The sequence below is a fragment of the Amphiura filiformis genome, chromosome 18 (assembly GCF_039555335.1).
Source record: "Amphiura filiformis chromosome 18, Afil_fr2py, whole genome shotgun sequence".
Taxonomy (NCBI): domain Eukaryota; kingdom Metazoa; phylum Echinodermata; class Ophiuroidea; order Amphilepidida; family Amphiuridae; genus Amphiura; species Amphiura filiformis.
In genome coordinates, this window is record NC_092645.1 from 4618015 (window position 1) to 4629919 (window position 11905).

The window sequence follows — 11905 nt, forward strand, 5'->3', positions numbered from 1 at the left end:
GATGAAGTAGTACCCTGTCCCTAGCTATCTACTGCTGATATCTGTATTAATGAAGCAGTACCCTAGCTATCTACTGCTGATATTGGCATTAATGAATACCCTAGCCATCTACTGCTGATATTGTCATTGATGAAGCAGTACCCTAGCCATCTACTGCTGATATCTGTATTAATGAATCAGTACCCTAGCTATCTACTACTGATATTGGCATTGATGAAGTAGTACCCTAGCTATCTACTACTGATATTGTCATTGATGAAGTAGTACCTTAGCTATCTACAACTGATATTGTCATTGATGAAATAGTACCCTAGCTATCTATTGCTGATATCGTCATTGATGAAGTAGTATATTGGCATTGATGAAGTAGTGCTCTTAACTATCTACTGCTTATATTGATATTGCTGAAGAGATACACTAGTTATCTATGGTTGATATATGGACACGACATTGATGAAGGAGTGTCCTAGCTTATCCACTGCTGACATTGGCATTAATGAAGTAGTACCATAGCTATCTATACTATTGACATAGGTGAAGTAATACCCTAGCTATCTACTACTGATAACTGCATTGATGAAGCATATTTGTGAATATTCTGAATTATCACCATTGATGAAGTAGTAGGCCTACCCTAGCCATCTACTGCTGACATTGTCACTGATGAAGTAGTATCCTATCTATCTACTGCTGATATCTGCATTGATGAAGTAGTACCCTAGTTATCTTCTGCTGACAATGTCATTGATGAAGTAGTACCCTGGCTATCTACTACGGATATTGACATATTGATGAAGCAGTACCCTAACCATCTACTGCTGATATTGGCATTGATGAAGTAGTACCCAAGCTACCTACTGCTGATATTGACATTGATGAAGCAATACCCTAGGTATCTTCTGCTGACATTGTCATTGATGAAGTACTACCCTATCTATCTACTACTGATATTGATACAATATTGGATGGCTGAGCATGATACCATAACATATCGGATAAGTCATAAAAATATCGGACGCGCCAACGGCGAGTTCGATATTTGTATGACGAATCTGATATGTTATGGTATCATGCGAAATAAGCCATCCAATATTATCATTATTAGGTTTACTTAACTCCGAATAACCCTGAAAACATAATAATGGCATTGATGAAGTAGTACCCTAGCTATCTACTACTGATATTGGCATGGATGAAGTAGTACCCTAGCTAGATCTACTGCTGATATTGGCATTGATGAAGTAGTACCCTATCTACTGCTGATATTGGTATTGATGAAGTAGTACCCTATCTATCTACTGCTGATATTGGCATTGATGAAGCAGTACCTATACTGCTGATATTGGCATTGCATTGATGAAGTAGTACCCTAGCTATCTTCTGCTGATATTGGTATTGATGAAGTACGGTAGTACCCTAGCTATTTTGTGCTGACATTGTCATTGATGAAGTAGTAGACCTACCCATTTTGATATGTATCATCTAATTGGTCTATTTTTGTATATCGGCCTACTGATGATATTGTCATTGATGAGCTACCTAGGCCTACAGTACTGCTAATATTGACATTGATGAAGTAGTACCGGTACCTCAGCTATCTAGTGCTGATATAGGTATTGTTAGCACTGTGCCCTACTATCTATTGCTGATGTTGCCATTGATGAATTTTGGCAGTGATGAAGCCTGCAGTATCCTAGTTAAATCTGCTGCTGATATTGGCATTGATGAAGTATTAGGCCTACCCTGCTATTGACATAGGCCCTAGATGAAGACGGCACCCTAGCTGCTGTTAATATATTGGCATTGATAAAGTAGCACCCAGACTATCTAAGCTTATCTACTGCTGATTTTGACATTGACGAAGTAGTACCTAGTGCTGATTCTATAGCTTAATATTATATTGGCATTGGGTTGTATAGAAAGGGTAGCCTATGATTTATTTTGAGGCCTAGTTGAATTAAAAAAAAAATAGGAACAGGCCTGAATTATTCTAACATTAGGCCTATGTTATTTTTTGTTATTATTTGACGAAAAATGTTTTAAAAAAATATTTTACAATCACATTTTGACAACATGTAAAAAATATAATTGATAAATTTGAACCGGTTCTTCAGCCAGGTTCTTTTCAGGTTCTCAGACCTGAGTGCGCCATCTCAATCAGGTCTCAATATCTCATTGACTCAGGGTTACAAGCTGTGTATAGCAGAACAGCTGACTACTTCCTGCTTTCACTTTCCCATATGGCGACTATGCAGAAAACAACATCTAACAAGATTATTTTTCATGTTTTACAGATTTTAGAATCTCCGAAATGTTGTAAGTATTTGTTGATTGGACTCTCATCTTTTCCACACGTTTACAGTGAATATTTTGTTTTGTAGAAATTGTACATGTGGTACAGTGAACGGTATGTTACTATGTTTACTGTACTAGTGATCAACGCATTGTTGTTTACATCTTAGGGTGGTGCAATTATTCAGCTTATAATATGGCCTGTATCAGTACGACAGCAACTTAGCTCACTTCCGGTAATTTTTACCGGCGTGACCTCAACATCAATTCATATATTGGCTGGACTCAAAGAGTATAGAAGCCAAGCTTGTGCGGGGGTAAAGCTGCTTATTGTTGTTGTAGTTGTGACTTGAATACTTGTAGGCTGCTTGCTTGAACGGTGTTTTCTTTTAGACTGTTCCAGTCGGTAATGGTTCGGGGGAAAAATGAGTTTTTGTGGCACTGGATGCGAGTTTGGTGGTGAATGAAACTTTTTGTATTATTGCGGCGAAAAGCCGGGTAACTGGCGTGAAGGTAACGGTCACTGGGGATGTCTATCTCATCATGGTCGTTCTTATACATCATGGACAGGCGGGCTGTTTTCTTCTCTCCTCCAGTGACTGCCATCCAAGGTCGTTGAGCAAAGTTGTAACAGTTCCTTTGAGTACGTTCAAAGTTGGATTTGACAAATCTTGCGGCGCTCCTCTGAATTCTCTCCACTCGCTTTGTGTCATTCTTCTGATGGGGTCCCATATCACCGATCGTATTCTACATGCGGTCTAACCAAGCTGGTATAAGCAGTTTCCTTCAAGCTTTCTGGACAGTTGTACAGATTATGACGGACAACGCCAAGCATCCTACTGGCCTTTGATGTTGCATGGCCAATGTGAGTGCTCCAACCCAAGTCATCTTGAAGATGGACACCAAGGTAAGGGTGAGTCTTCACAACAGATAGTGTTTGGTTGCATAGTTGGTAATCCTGGTGTACTGGATTCCGGGAGTTAGTGACATGCATAACGTAACACTTGCTGGGGTTGAACTGCATTTGCCAGTCAAGTTGCCACTTGGTAAGTTGATCAAGGTCTTCCTGTAAGGCTCTGGAATCTGATGGTGAAGAGATGGTTCTGTACACTAAGGCATCGTCTGCAAACAAGCGAGTTGATGATGTTATCTTCTCGGGCAAGTCGTTTATGTACAGAAGAAACATTAGCGGTCCAAGAACAGTTCCCTGCGGGACTCCGAGTCTACAGCTACTGAAGAAGATGTTCTACCTTCAAGTATGACCCTCTGTAAGCTCCCAATCAGAAAGGATGATATCCAAGAAAGGAGTTGGTGGTTGATGCCATAATGTTTAAGTTTGGTAAGGAGTCACTGGTGAGGCACAGTATCGAACGCCTTGGTGAAGTCAATTATGACCACGACCACTCTCTTCTTCTTGTCCAATGCGTTGCTGAGGTCATGATATGTTATTAAAAGCTGCGAGTCACATGAGCGTCTCTTCCTAAACCCGTGCTGAGTATCGTTCAGGATCTGGTAACAATCAAGGTGTTGCATGATCTGGCTATGAATAGCGTGCTCCATGACTTTGCAGCATATACTTGTCAGCGACACTGGTCTATAGTTCTTTGCTTCTGCACGATCTCCTTTTTGTGAATTGGAGTGATGTTTGCTGTCTTCCAGTCCTGTGGTAGTGTTCCAGTTTGCAGAGATTGGTTGAAAATGAAGGTGAGTGCTGGTGCTATCTGGGGAGCCAGGATCTTGAGGATACGCCTGGGTAAACCATCTGGTCCTGCTGCTTTGGATGCATTAAGACCATTCAGTAGCTTTTCCACTCCTGCTGATGTGATTTTAAAGTCAGCCATCACTGGAAATGCAGGTGTAGATTGTGTCTCTGGTATCTTGGTGGTGTCTTCTGTGGTAAAAACAGACTTGAAATAGGTGTTAAGTATTTCACACTTCGACAAAGCATCAGAAACTAACTGACCTTGTTGTCTCAGTGCTGCGATTCCACTACTATTGTCTCTTCTGATACCCTTGTTCACATGTCGCCAAAAGATCTTTGGATTATCCTCCATCTGTGGCCCAAGAGTGTTGCTGATGTAATGGTCGTAGCACTTCTTCATTTCAATCTTGACTTGTTTTTGTAGAGAAGTATATTTCTCCCACACGTCTGGATCTGTACTCCTTTGTCTTCCTGTGCCATCTGTTTTTCCTCCTGATAAGATGTTTCAACTCTCTTGTCATCCATGGAAGGTCTCGACTAGTTCTTATCTGTTTCATTGGAATATGTGTCTTTGCTAAATCCAACACGCCATCTCTAAATCGAGTCCAGTTCTGTTCGACGGAGTTCAGGTGAGGCTGTGAGTTAGTGAAAGCAGTACAAAACTCCTGAGCATCCTTTGTCAAACCTTCTGCGTTCATCTTCCCATACAGGAAAACTTTACGTGGTGGAGTCTTAGAACGATGAGGCTGGGTATCAACTAGCACCATGATGGAGTCGTGCTTGCATACTCCTAAACCTGGCATGTGAAAAACGTCTTGAACTGAAGATGGACTGGTTGTCAGGAACAAGTCAAGAAGACTCTCGGAATCATCAGTGTGGTAAGTGGGTTCAGATACCATCTGAGTAAGGTTGTTTTTAGTGACAATCTTCAATAACTGTTGACAAAGCAAACTTTTATTAGCATACTTCTTGGTGGTATAAGTGTTCCAGTCGATATCTCCTAAGTTCAGGTCACCTCCAATCCAGATGTTTGGTGAGTTATTACTTGTGTACAGTTTGGAGATGGAATTTTCAAGTTCGTCAAGGCTGTCGGCACCATCATTTGGTGGACGGTAAAAGCATCCAAGAAAAACAGACTTGGCCCCCTTGATTTGAAGTTGGGCCCAAACTATCTCACAGTTCGCATCTAGGTCAGGCGATGGGTTAAGATGAGATCATTACGGTAGGCTATAAAAACACCACCTCCACCTTTGCCAGGCTTACGATCTTTTTCGGATGGCGCTGTAGTTGTCAGGAAGAATTTCACCATCAAAATATCAGGATGAAGCCAGGATTCTGTTACCATGATTATATCTGGGTCTGATGATTGTATCATATTTTCTAACTCTCTGGTCTTATTCTTAACACTTTGACAGTTGACTATTATCACTTTGAGATTCTTGTCACTGTTACCTGTCACCCTCGTTGATCTTGATGAGGAGCTGGTACCTGATTTGGTGGATGAAATATGTCTCCTGGTTCTACCACCAGCCATCGTACCTTGGTTTTTCGGAGAGGATGTAGCTGTTGGATCTCCTAACCAAATATCTGTTTCATCAATGGTGGAATTACTCAGAGGCGCAAAGGAGTTAGAGTGCACAAAATCAATGCTTCTGCTCAGGATGCTTAAACTAAAGTTAGGCGTGCCACATGCACAGCATATCCAAGATGCTTCGGTTTTATTAAGCGGTCATACTCTTCAGTTGTCATTAGCATGCAATCTTTATGATACCATAAGCAACACGTGTCACACCTTACTGCTTGCTGACCCCATTTACAGGCAAGGTGGCATACCTGACAAGGATACTTCAGCGGGCGTGGCCCTGGATTTGTTTCAAGGTCACCCGCCTGGAGAAGCAAAAATGTACACAAGAACTGCAGAAGTACACTCTTCTCTGTTCTCTTGGCATCTATATCACTCTTGTGGGAACTACATAATAACACCAGTTGGTATTTAGCATTGTTTACAATCATGGAACTGTTTATGAAATATTGTGAACAATTGGCATTTTCAAAGTTCATGAAGCTGGTGCAGCCATCTTGAATTTCTGGATCATCTTGTTGGTGATCACGAATATAATTATGGCCATTAACTCCAATCCATAGTAGCACTAAGATCAGTTTAATTCTCTGGGTTGACATCATGGTAAAGAAAGAAAAGGATTGGTCTCACCTGGATAGCCAAAGACACCCCAGCAACCGCGCCCATTACCAGTTACCCAACACTACTCCATGGTCAAGCTGCTGAATTCTGCTCTACAAGAAACACTGGAATAGGTGGTCGGAAAGTGATGGGGAATGCACAAATTCTGAACTCAAGTTTGAGCTCAAAAGTCACTAATCACGCCAGAAATGGTTAAACTTCCAATAGATGGTGAAATGGAAGCAGAAATATCCGCAGATGGTGAAAAAATCGGATATTTTTGGGAGAGAAAAATTATCGACGTGAACCCCGCACAAGCGACCTCTGCTGTTACGTAACATAATGTCGAAAATCAGGTGGCAAATACAGTTTTTCAGAAAACATCAAAAAAATGGAATACATGAGTCGTTTCTCCCTTCATTTCCATATTGAGCCCATAGATAAGATATGAAACATGAGTATAAGGCAAACAGTAACGTGTAAAAGTCCAATTATTGTGGAGAAAATGAATGTTTATTGTGCGTGAAGTAGCCTAAAAAATGAGAAAAAATGCATGTCACGATCACCAAAATGGTTATATCTGCAACTATGAGCCAACGCCGGATCGTATGCTTTTCTGTAATGATAGATATTAGCTAACTTGAGCTTGTATTAAATTTTCAGCGAAAATGATTTGTGGAATAATCGAGGCGTAGGGTGGAAAGTTGCTTTCAAAACGGCTTCCCCTCGCAATCGTGCGTGACCAGTGTCCAGCAGGAAAATTAACAGCCGGCCTTGTCCATATAATCGATTAATAATTGTCAGGATCGTCCAGTTGACTACAGTGATATTTATTTATTCATACAAAATACTGCCCTGTCTTATTAAATATCGAAGTCAATATAAAACGTAATTTCAAGCCATTTGACTGAACTTACAAACAGTTTATAAAAGATTATTGTTGAGCGAGACACTGAATTAGAAATAACATTGCAAGCGATGCGAGAATAAGTTAGCAGGTTGTGATGGTCTAGTGGCTAAGGCCGTGCCTGAAGTGCGAGAGGTTGGAAGTTTGTTTTTTGAAAAGATTTATGATAGTAGTAATCAACTTTCAGGAAGGGTTTCTGATCATTTGAAGCAGAAATAATGAGGTAAAATGAAAGAAAGCATTTTTTTTTTTTCTTGACCGCTTATGGTGTTCTATTGAAGATTATTAAAGTTACTCTAGACAACGAAACGCTGATTCCAATTATGTGTATGTCTGGGTAGGGTGTAAGAACGGTGAAAATTACAAATAATATTATGCCAAAATATCAGGTTTGAAATTCGTAAATTATGGCTGGCGCTATCTTATTTTTTTAATAAGTAGGCCTACGCATAAAGAAAAACATTGCAAACGTGTCGCATAGAAATATTTTCAATGATCATAATACTGACGGGCATACACCATAGGCCTAACAGAACAAGAGAAAAAAAAATCGAAATGCTGTAGGATTCGAACCTTCAACCTCTCGCACTTCAAACCACTGCGTCAACCACTAGACCATCACAATCTACTGTACCATACTCGTATCTTTTGCAATCTTATTTCTCATTCAGGGGCTCGATCAACAATAATATTTTTAAAACTGCCTTTAAGTTCAGTCAAATGAGATGATATTACTTTTTATATTGACTTCAATATTTTGTAAGTCAATGCAGTATTTTGCTTGAATAAATAAATATCACTGGAGTCAACTGGGCGATTCTGACGATTATTATTTGATATAATGACAAGGCGGCTGCTATTTTGCTAGTGACACTTGTCACTAACGGGACACGCACGATTGAGACACAGGCCGTTTTGAGAGTAACTTTCCAACCTACGACTAGATTATTCCACCAATCATTTTCGCTGAAAATGTAATACAAGCTCAAGTTAGTTAATATCTATCATTACAGAAAAGCATACGACCGGCGTTTGCTCATAGTTGTAGATATAACCATTTTGGTGATCGTGACATGCAATTTTTCTCATTTTCCCGGCCACTTTGGACATGTTGATGCTTCTTTATTTTCAATTTTATTCAACTTTTACTCGTTTTTTGTTCTTTGCACAAATGTTTGGTATCTTATCCGTGATCATGGTACGCAATTTAAGCAAAAAACGACCCGTGTCTCCCATTTCTGGAGCTATTTCGCTAAAACATGTTTGCCGGGCAAATTTTCAACATTTAGTTACGTAACCCGTGTTCACCAACCCGTAAAATTTTTCTATCGAACAAAAGAGGTCACGAAGTTGCCGTCGTACTGGTATTAAAGTCGACATGCAATTATTCAGCTTATAATATGGCCTGTATTAAGTCGACATGCCCAAGTAAACATGTGCTGGTCTACTCCTGATTCCAGAAAAATACAGCACTCATTTGTTAGAGAATATAAGGGCCAAGTAAAATAAATAACATGTATATCATCCCCACCCTCCTCATCCAATTTTGGAGATTTTCAAATGTTTTTGTTATTTTTCCTATTTGCTTCCTTAAATTACTTGTGATGAAAAGATATGTTAAGGAGTTCTTGGATATCATTTATAGACATTGGATATCATTTATATACATATTGCAAACACAGTGGCGTAACAACAGGGGGAGGGGGATGTGCCCTGGGCCCGAGCCCTGGGCGCCACCCGTAGGGGGTACCGAATTGACCAACCAGGCATCAATTCTGCGCCCTAGCTATGAAAGTCAAAAATTTTGTGCGCATTTTAGCACAAAATCATTTGAAGACCGATATTTTATACTTTATTATATAATGATTGATAGGCCCTATTTGTGCAAATGTTTCAAGAATTGGGGAGGGGGAGCCATTATGTATCCTTAGCCTGGTGCCACAAATCCTAGCTACGCCACTTTGCAAACACTTTCTTCAAGTTAGGGGTAGGGCTTTGGTGAAATAACAAAAATATTAGGGGCATCCCTGATTTATGATGTGTTGACAAACACTTTACAATTGCAATTTTACACAGAAATGAATAGTAAAAAAATTACATAATAATAAATAATAAGGACATCCCTCACCGATTTTGAAAAAGTCTGGATGTTTATGTTATTTTTTTTTACTTGGCGTAATCCTTTTTGTTCTAACTCTCACATGAACTGACAATAAAAGTCAAATTTTAATGTGTGTACTTTTAGAGATGATGGTGACATTACAATTTGAGTCTTAAAAATAAGCATTCAAAATCTTCAGTATGTTAACAGTTTAATAGCTCTTGATTTTAATATTTTAAATAAGTCTTTGTACTTGTAAGTATTTAGGCTTGTCTTATTAAAGTCTCTGGATGATATGTATTTGGGGGGTTCTTAGTTGAAAAATGGGTACTGGCATGTGTGAGCAGAATTTGGGAGCATTGCAACTTTTTGGTACTGGTTTAACTTTTGGTTGCAATTTTCTTAAAAATGGGTTTTTTAGGGTGTTTTTTTTTCAGAAATGTGAAACATTTCCAGATTTGGGCAAATAGTTGAAATACTGAACTGAAATAATGTATTCTACTTTTATTTTACATACATTATAGTAATGATGGACTCCCTTTTTTTTTTTTGACAGGTGATTCTGAAGACAAAGCCGTTCAGAAACATGAACCTGGTAGATGCAACAACATATTCTTTCTCTGCAGTGCTTATACCACCAACAAATGTAAAACAGAGGTAACTGAATACATCTTCAACTTGTCAAAGATTTATTTTCAGCTTCAGTCATCACATGTTTGTGGATACTATGATACAGTTTGAATGAACAAGTGAGCAGTTCATGGGCAATGTTCTATTTTCTATATAATCTGTGAGGAGTTATATTTTGCTAAGTTTGCTGTATAGTTTACCGGGAATTTATGGTTGCAATAAAAACTGCTTCATGACAATTTCCATTATTACATTTGATGATGGGTGGCAATGAATCAAGTTTTTTCGATCCTGTAGACAGACATTCAGCTTCAGCAAGATCCTATGAAAGATGGGATGAGAACACTAGGCCAAGCACAAAACCTAAAAGAGAAAACTTGTCCAGATCGAGTGAGGAAAGCTCTGCTTGCTCCGATGACCAGTTACTCGGGCGTAATTTGCGAAGTAGCCCTGATAAAACTGACTTCAGTGGTAGAAATGTCCTGAGAACTGAGATAAATGAATATAGCTCAAGTAATGAGTCGGATGAATATGGTCAAAGTTTGGGTGTAACTGGACCCTTCTTGACTGAAGCAGAGAATTCAAAACAAACACCAAGAAATGATTTATGGGAAAAACGATGGAGAGATGTGATACGCCGTTTGGATAAAGCCGAAAGGGAAAGAGCGGAAATACGTAAATTACTATGCGCCATGCAATCAAGGATGTCCCTTTCGAAACCCCGTGAGAGGAAAAGTGACAAACAAATTGCAAGATCGGTGTATCACGATTCCTCTTCAAGTGACTCCGATTTGGTTTTTGCAGAATTAGATGTGAAGTCACATGATAAGATGAGGACACGGGAACGGAACGGTAAAAAGGATGTTAAGAAATTAACACATGATAATGAGCATTTGGTAGTTGGTGAATTTGATGTAATGTCATGTGAGCAAGGACAGCAGAGTGAGAGCAAGACAAGGAAAGTTACAAAACAAATTGAAAAGAAAATGGATGAAAAGAAAACTAAGAAAGTAATCAAACTACCAAGTGAATTGGAAGATATCAATTATGAGGGTAGTGATGGGGAAATGCTGCCACGATTTGATGCATATCGTAAATATCAAACTCCTGTGCAAGTTTGACAGAAGAAATACAAACATAAAGTGAACAAAATCAAACCTGTTCTATGAGCAGGCAGGTCAATCTGACATTTTTTGTTTTTTTTGCAAATGTTGGAAATTACTTTAAAAATCATCGAAATTTATAAAACTCTTTTCAGTTGCTTCACCCATGTTTTCTCAGTCAAAATAAGTAAAACAAACTAAATTCCTAAAACTCAAAATCTGGATCAATTGGGTTTGTACCTAAAACTCAAAATCTGGTTCAGTCAGGTTTGTAGAACAGGTTTTTTCCCCATTGTCTAAAAAGTATTTCTTTTCAATTTTGTAACAGTATAGTTAAAATTTAATTAGGCTATTAAAGTTGTAATCCATACACTCCCTATGGAAGATGTGACCCATAATCTCCCACACAGGGGGTGTAGATTTCAAATGGAGTGTACCCATTCAGGTAACCCTATTTGAAATTCATACTCCCTGTGCAGAAGATTAAGGTTATGTCTTCCATAGGGGGTGTATGGATTACAACTAGAACAAACCATTGTATGTATCTTTAAATACTAGTAAGTCTTTCAAAAATAGCAGTACCGTATTTGCATCTGCTGGGCTCTGTGGACCCGTCCAGGGTCTTAGGCAGGACTTGAAGTTTGGGTGTGTAATTTTTTTTTTTTTTTTTTAATTTTCAAAAAATATTTTTGGCCAGAAAAGCAAGTTATAGGCCCAAAATTACTTGTTATTCAAGGTTGGAAACCAGAGAAATACTGCTACATAAAAAAAAAAAAATTTTAAAGATTTTTTTTTATGTCGACACACTGTCGACGCCGGTATACGAATTATATCGACATTAAAAAACGGTGCCGACGACAGCACTAGTAATTTAAAAAAACTTGGTGTGTCAATTTAAGATTTGTGTACAAAGTATAGGTCATGTGGGCAAAAACTGGGTGTGTAATGTGTATTTACAAGTTTGGGTGTGTAAAACACTCCCTACACG

At 38.8% G+C, this 11905-nt stretch overlaps 4 protein-coding genes across 4 annotated transcripts; 1 reads left to right on the plus strand and 3 right to left on the minus strand.

Moving 5' to 3' along the window:
• Nucleotides 1–2267: 2267 nt before the first annotated feature.
• On the plus strand, nucleotides 2268–11557 carry LOC140139769 (uncharacterized). The gene is made up of 2 exons (XM_072161476.1): nucleotides 2268–2316; nucleotides 9741–11557. Exon 2 carries the CDS (start codon nucleotides 10072–10074, stop codon nucleotides 10933–10935), a length of 864 nt encoding a protein of 287 aa, XP_072017577.1. The 5' UTR covers nucleotides 2268–2316; nucleotides 9741–10071; the 3' UTR covers nucleotides 10936–11557.
• LOC140139689 (uncharacterized) lies at nucleotides 3026–3478 on the minus strand. Its single transcript, XM_072161391.1, has one exon. It carries the CDS (start codon nucleotides 3476–3478, stop codon nucleotides 3026–3028), a length of 453 nt encoding a protein of 150 aa, XP_072017492.1.
• LOC140139690 (uncharacterized) lies at nucleotides 3873–4394 on the minus strand. Its single transcript, XM_072161392.1, has one exon. It carries the CDS (start codon nucleotides 4392–4394, stop codon nucleotides 3873–3875), a length of 522 nt encoding a protein of 173 aa, XP_072017493.1.
• LOC140139691 (uncharacterized) lies at nucleotides 4396–4893 on the minus strand. The gene has a single exon (XM_072161393.1). It carries the CDS (start codon nucleotides 4891–4893, stop codon nucleotides 4396–4398), a length of 498 nt encoding a protein of 165 aa, XP_072017494.1.
• Nucleotides 11558–11905: the final 348 nt, after the last annotated feature.

Excerpts from the sequence above, each read along its gene's own strand:
- LOC140139689 (XM_072161391.1), bottom strand. The coding sequence starts at position 3,478 with ATGTTTCTTCTGTACATAAACGACTTGCCCGAGAAGATAACATCATCA.
- LOC140139690 (XM_072161392.1), bottom strand. The coding sequence starts at position 4,394 with ATGAAGAAGTGCTACGACCATTACATCAGCAACACTCTTGGGCCACAG.
- LOC140139691 (XM_072161393.1), bottom strand. The coding sequence starts at position 4,893 with ATGGTATCTGAACCCACTTACCACACTGATGATTCCGAGAGTCTTCTT.
- LOC140139769 (XM_072161476.1), top strand. The coding sequence starts at position 10,072 with ATGATGGGTGGCAATGAATCAAGTTTTTTCGATCCTGTAGACAGACAT.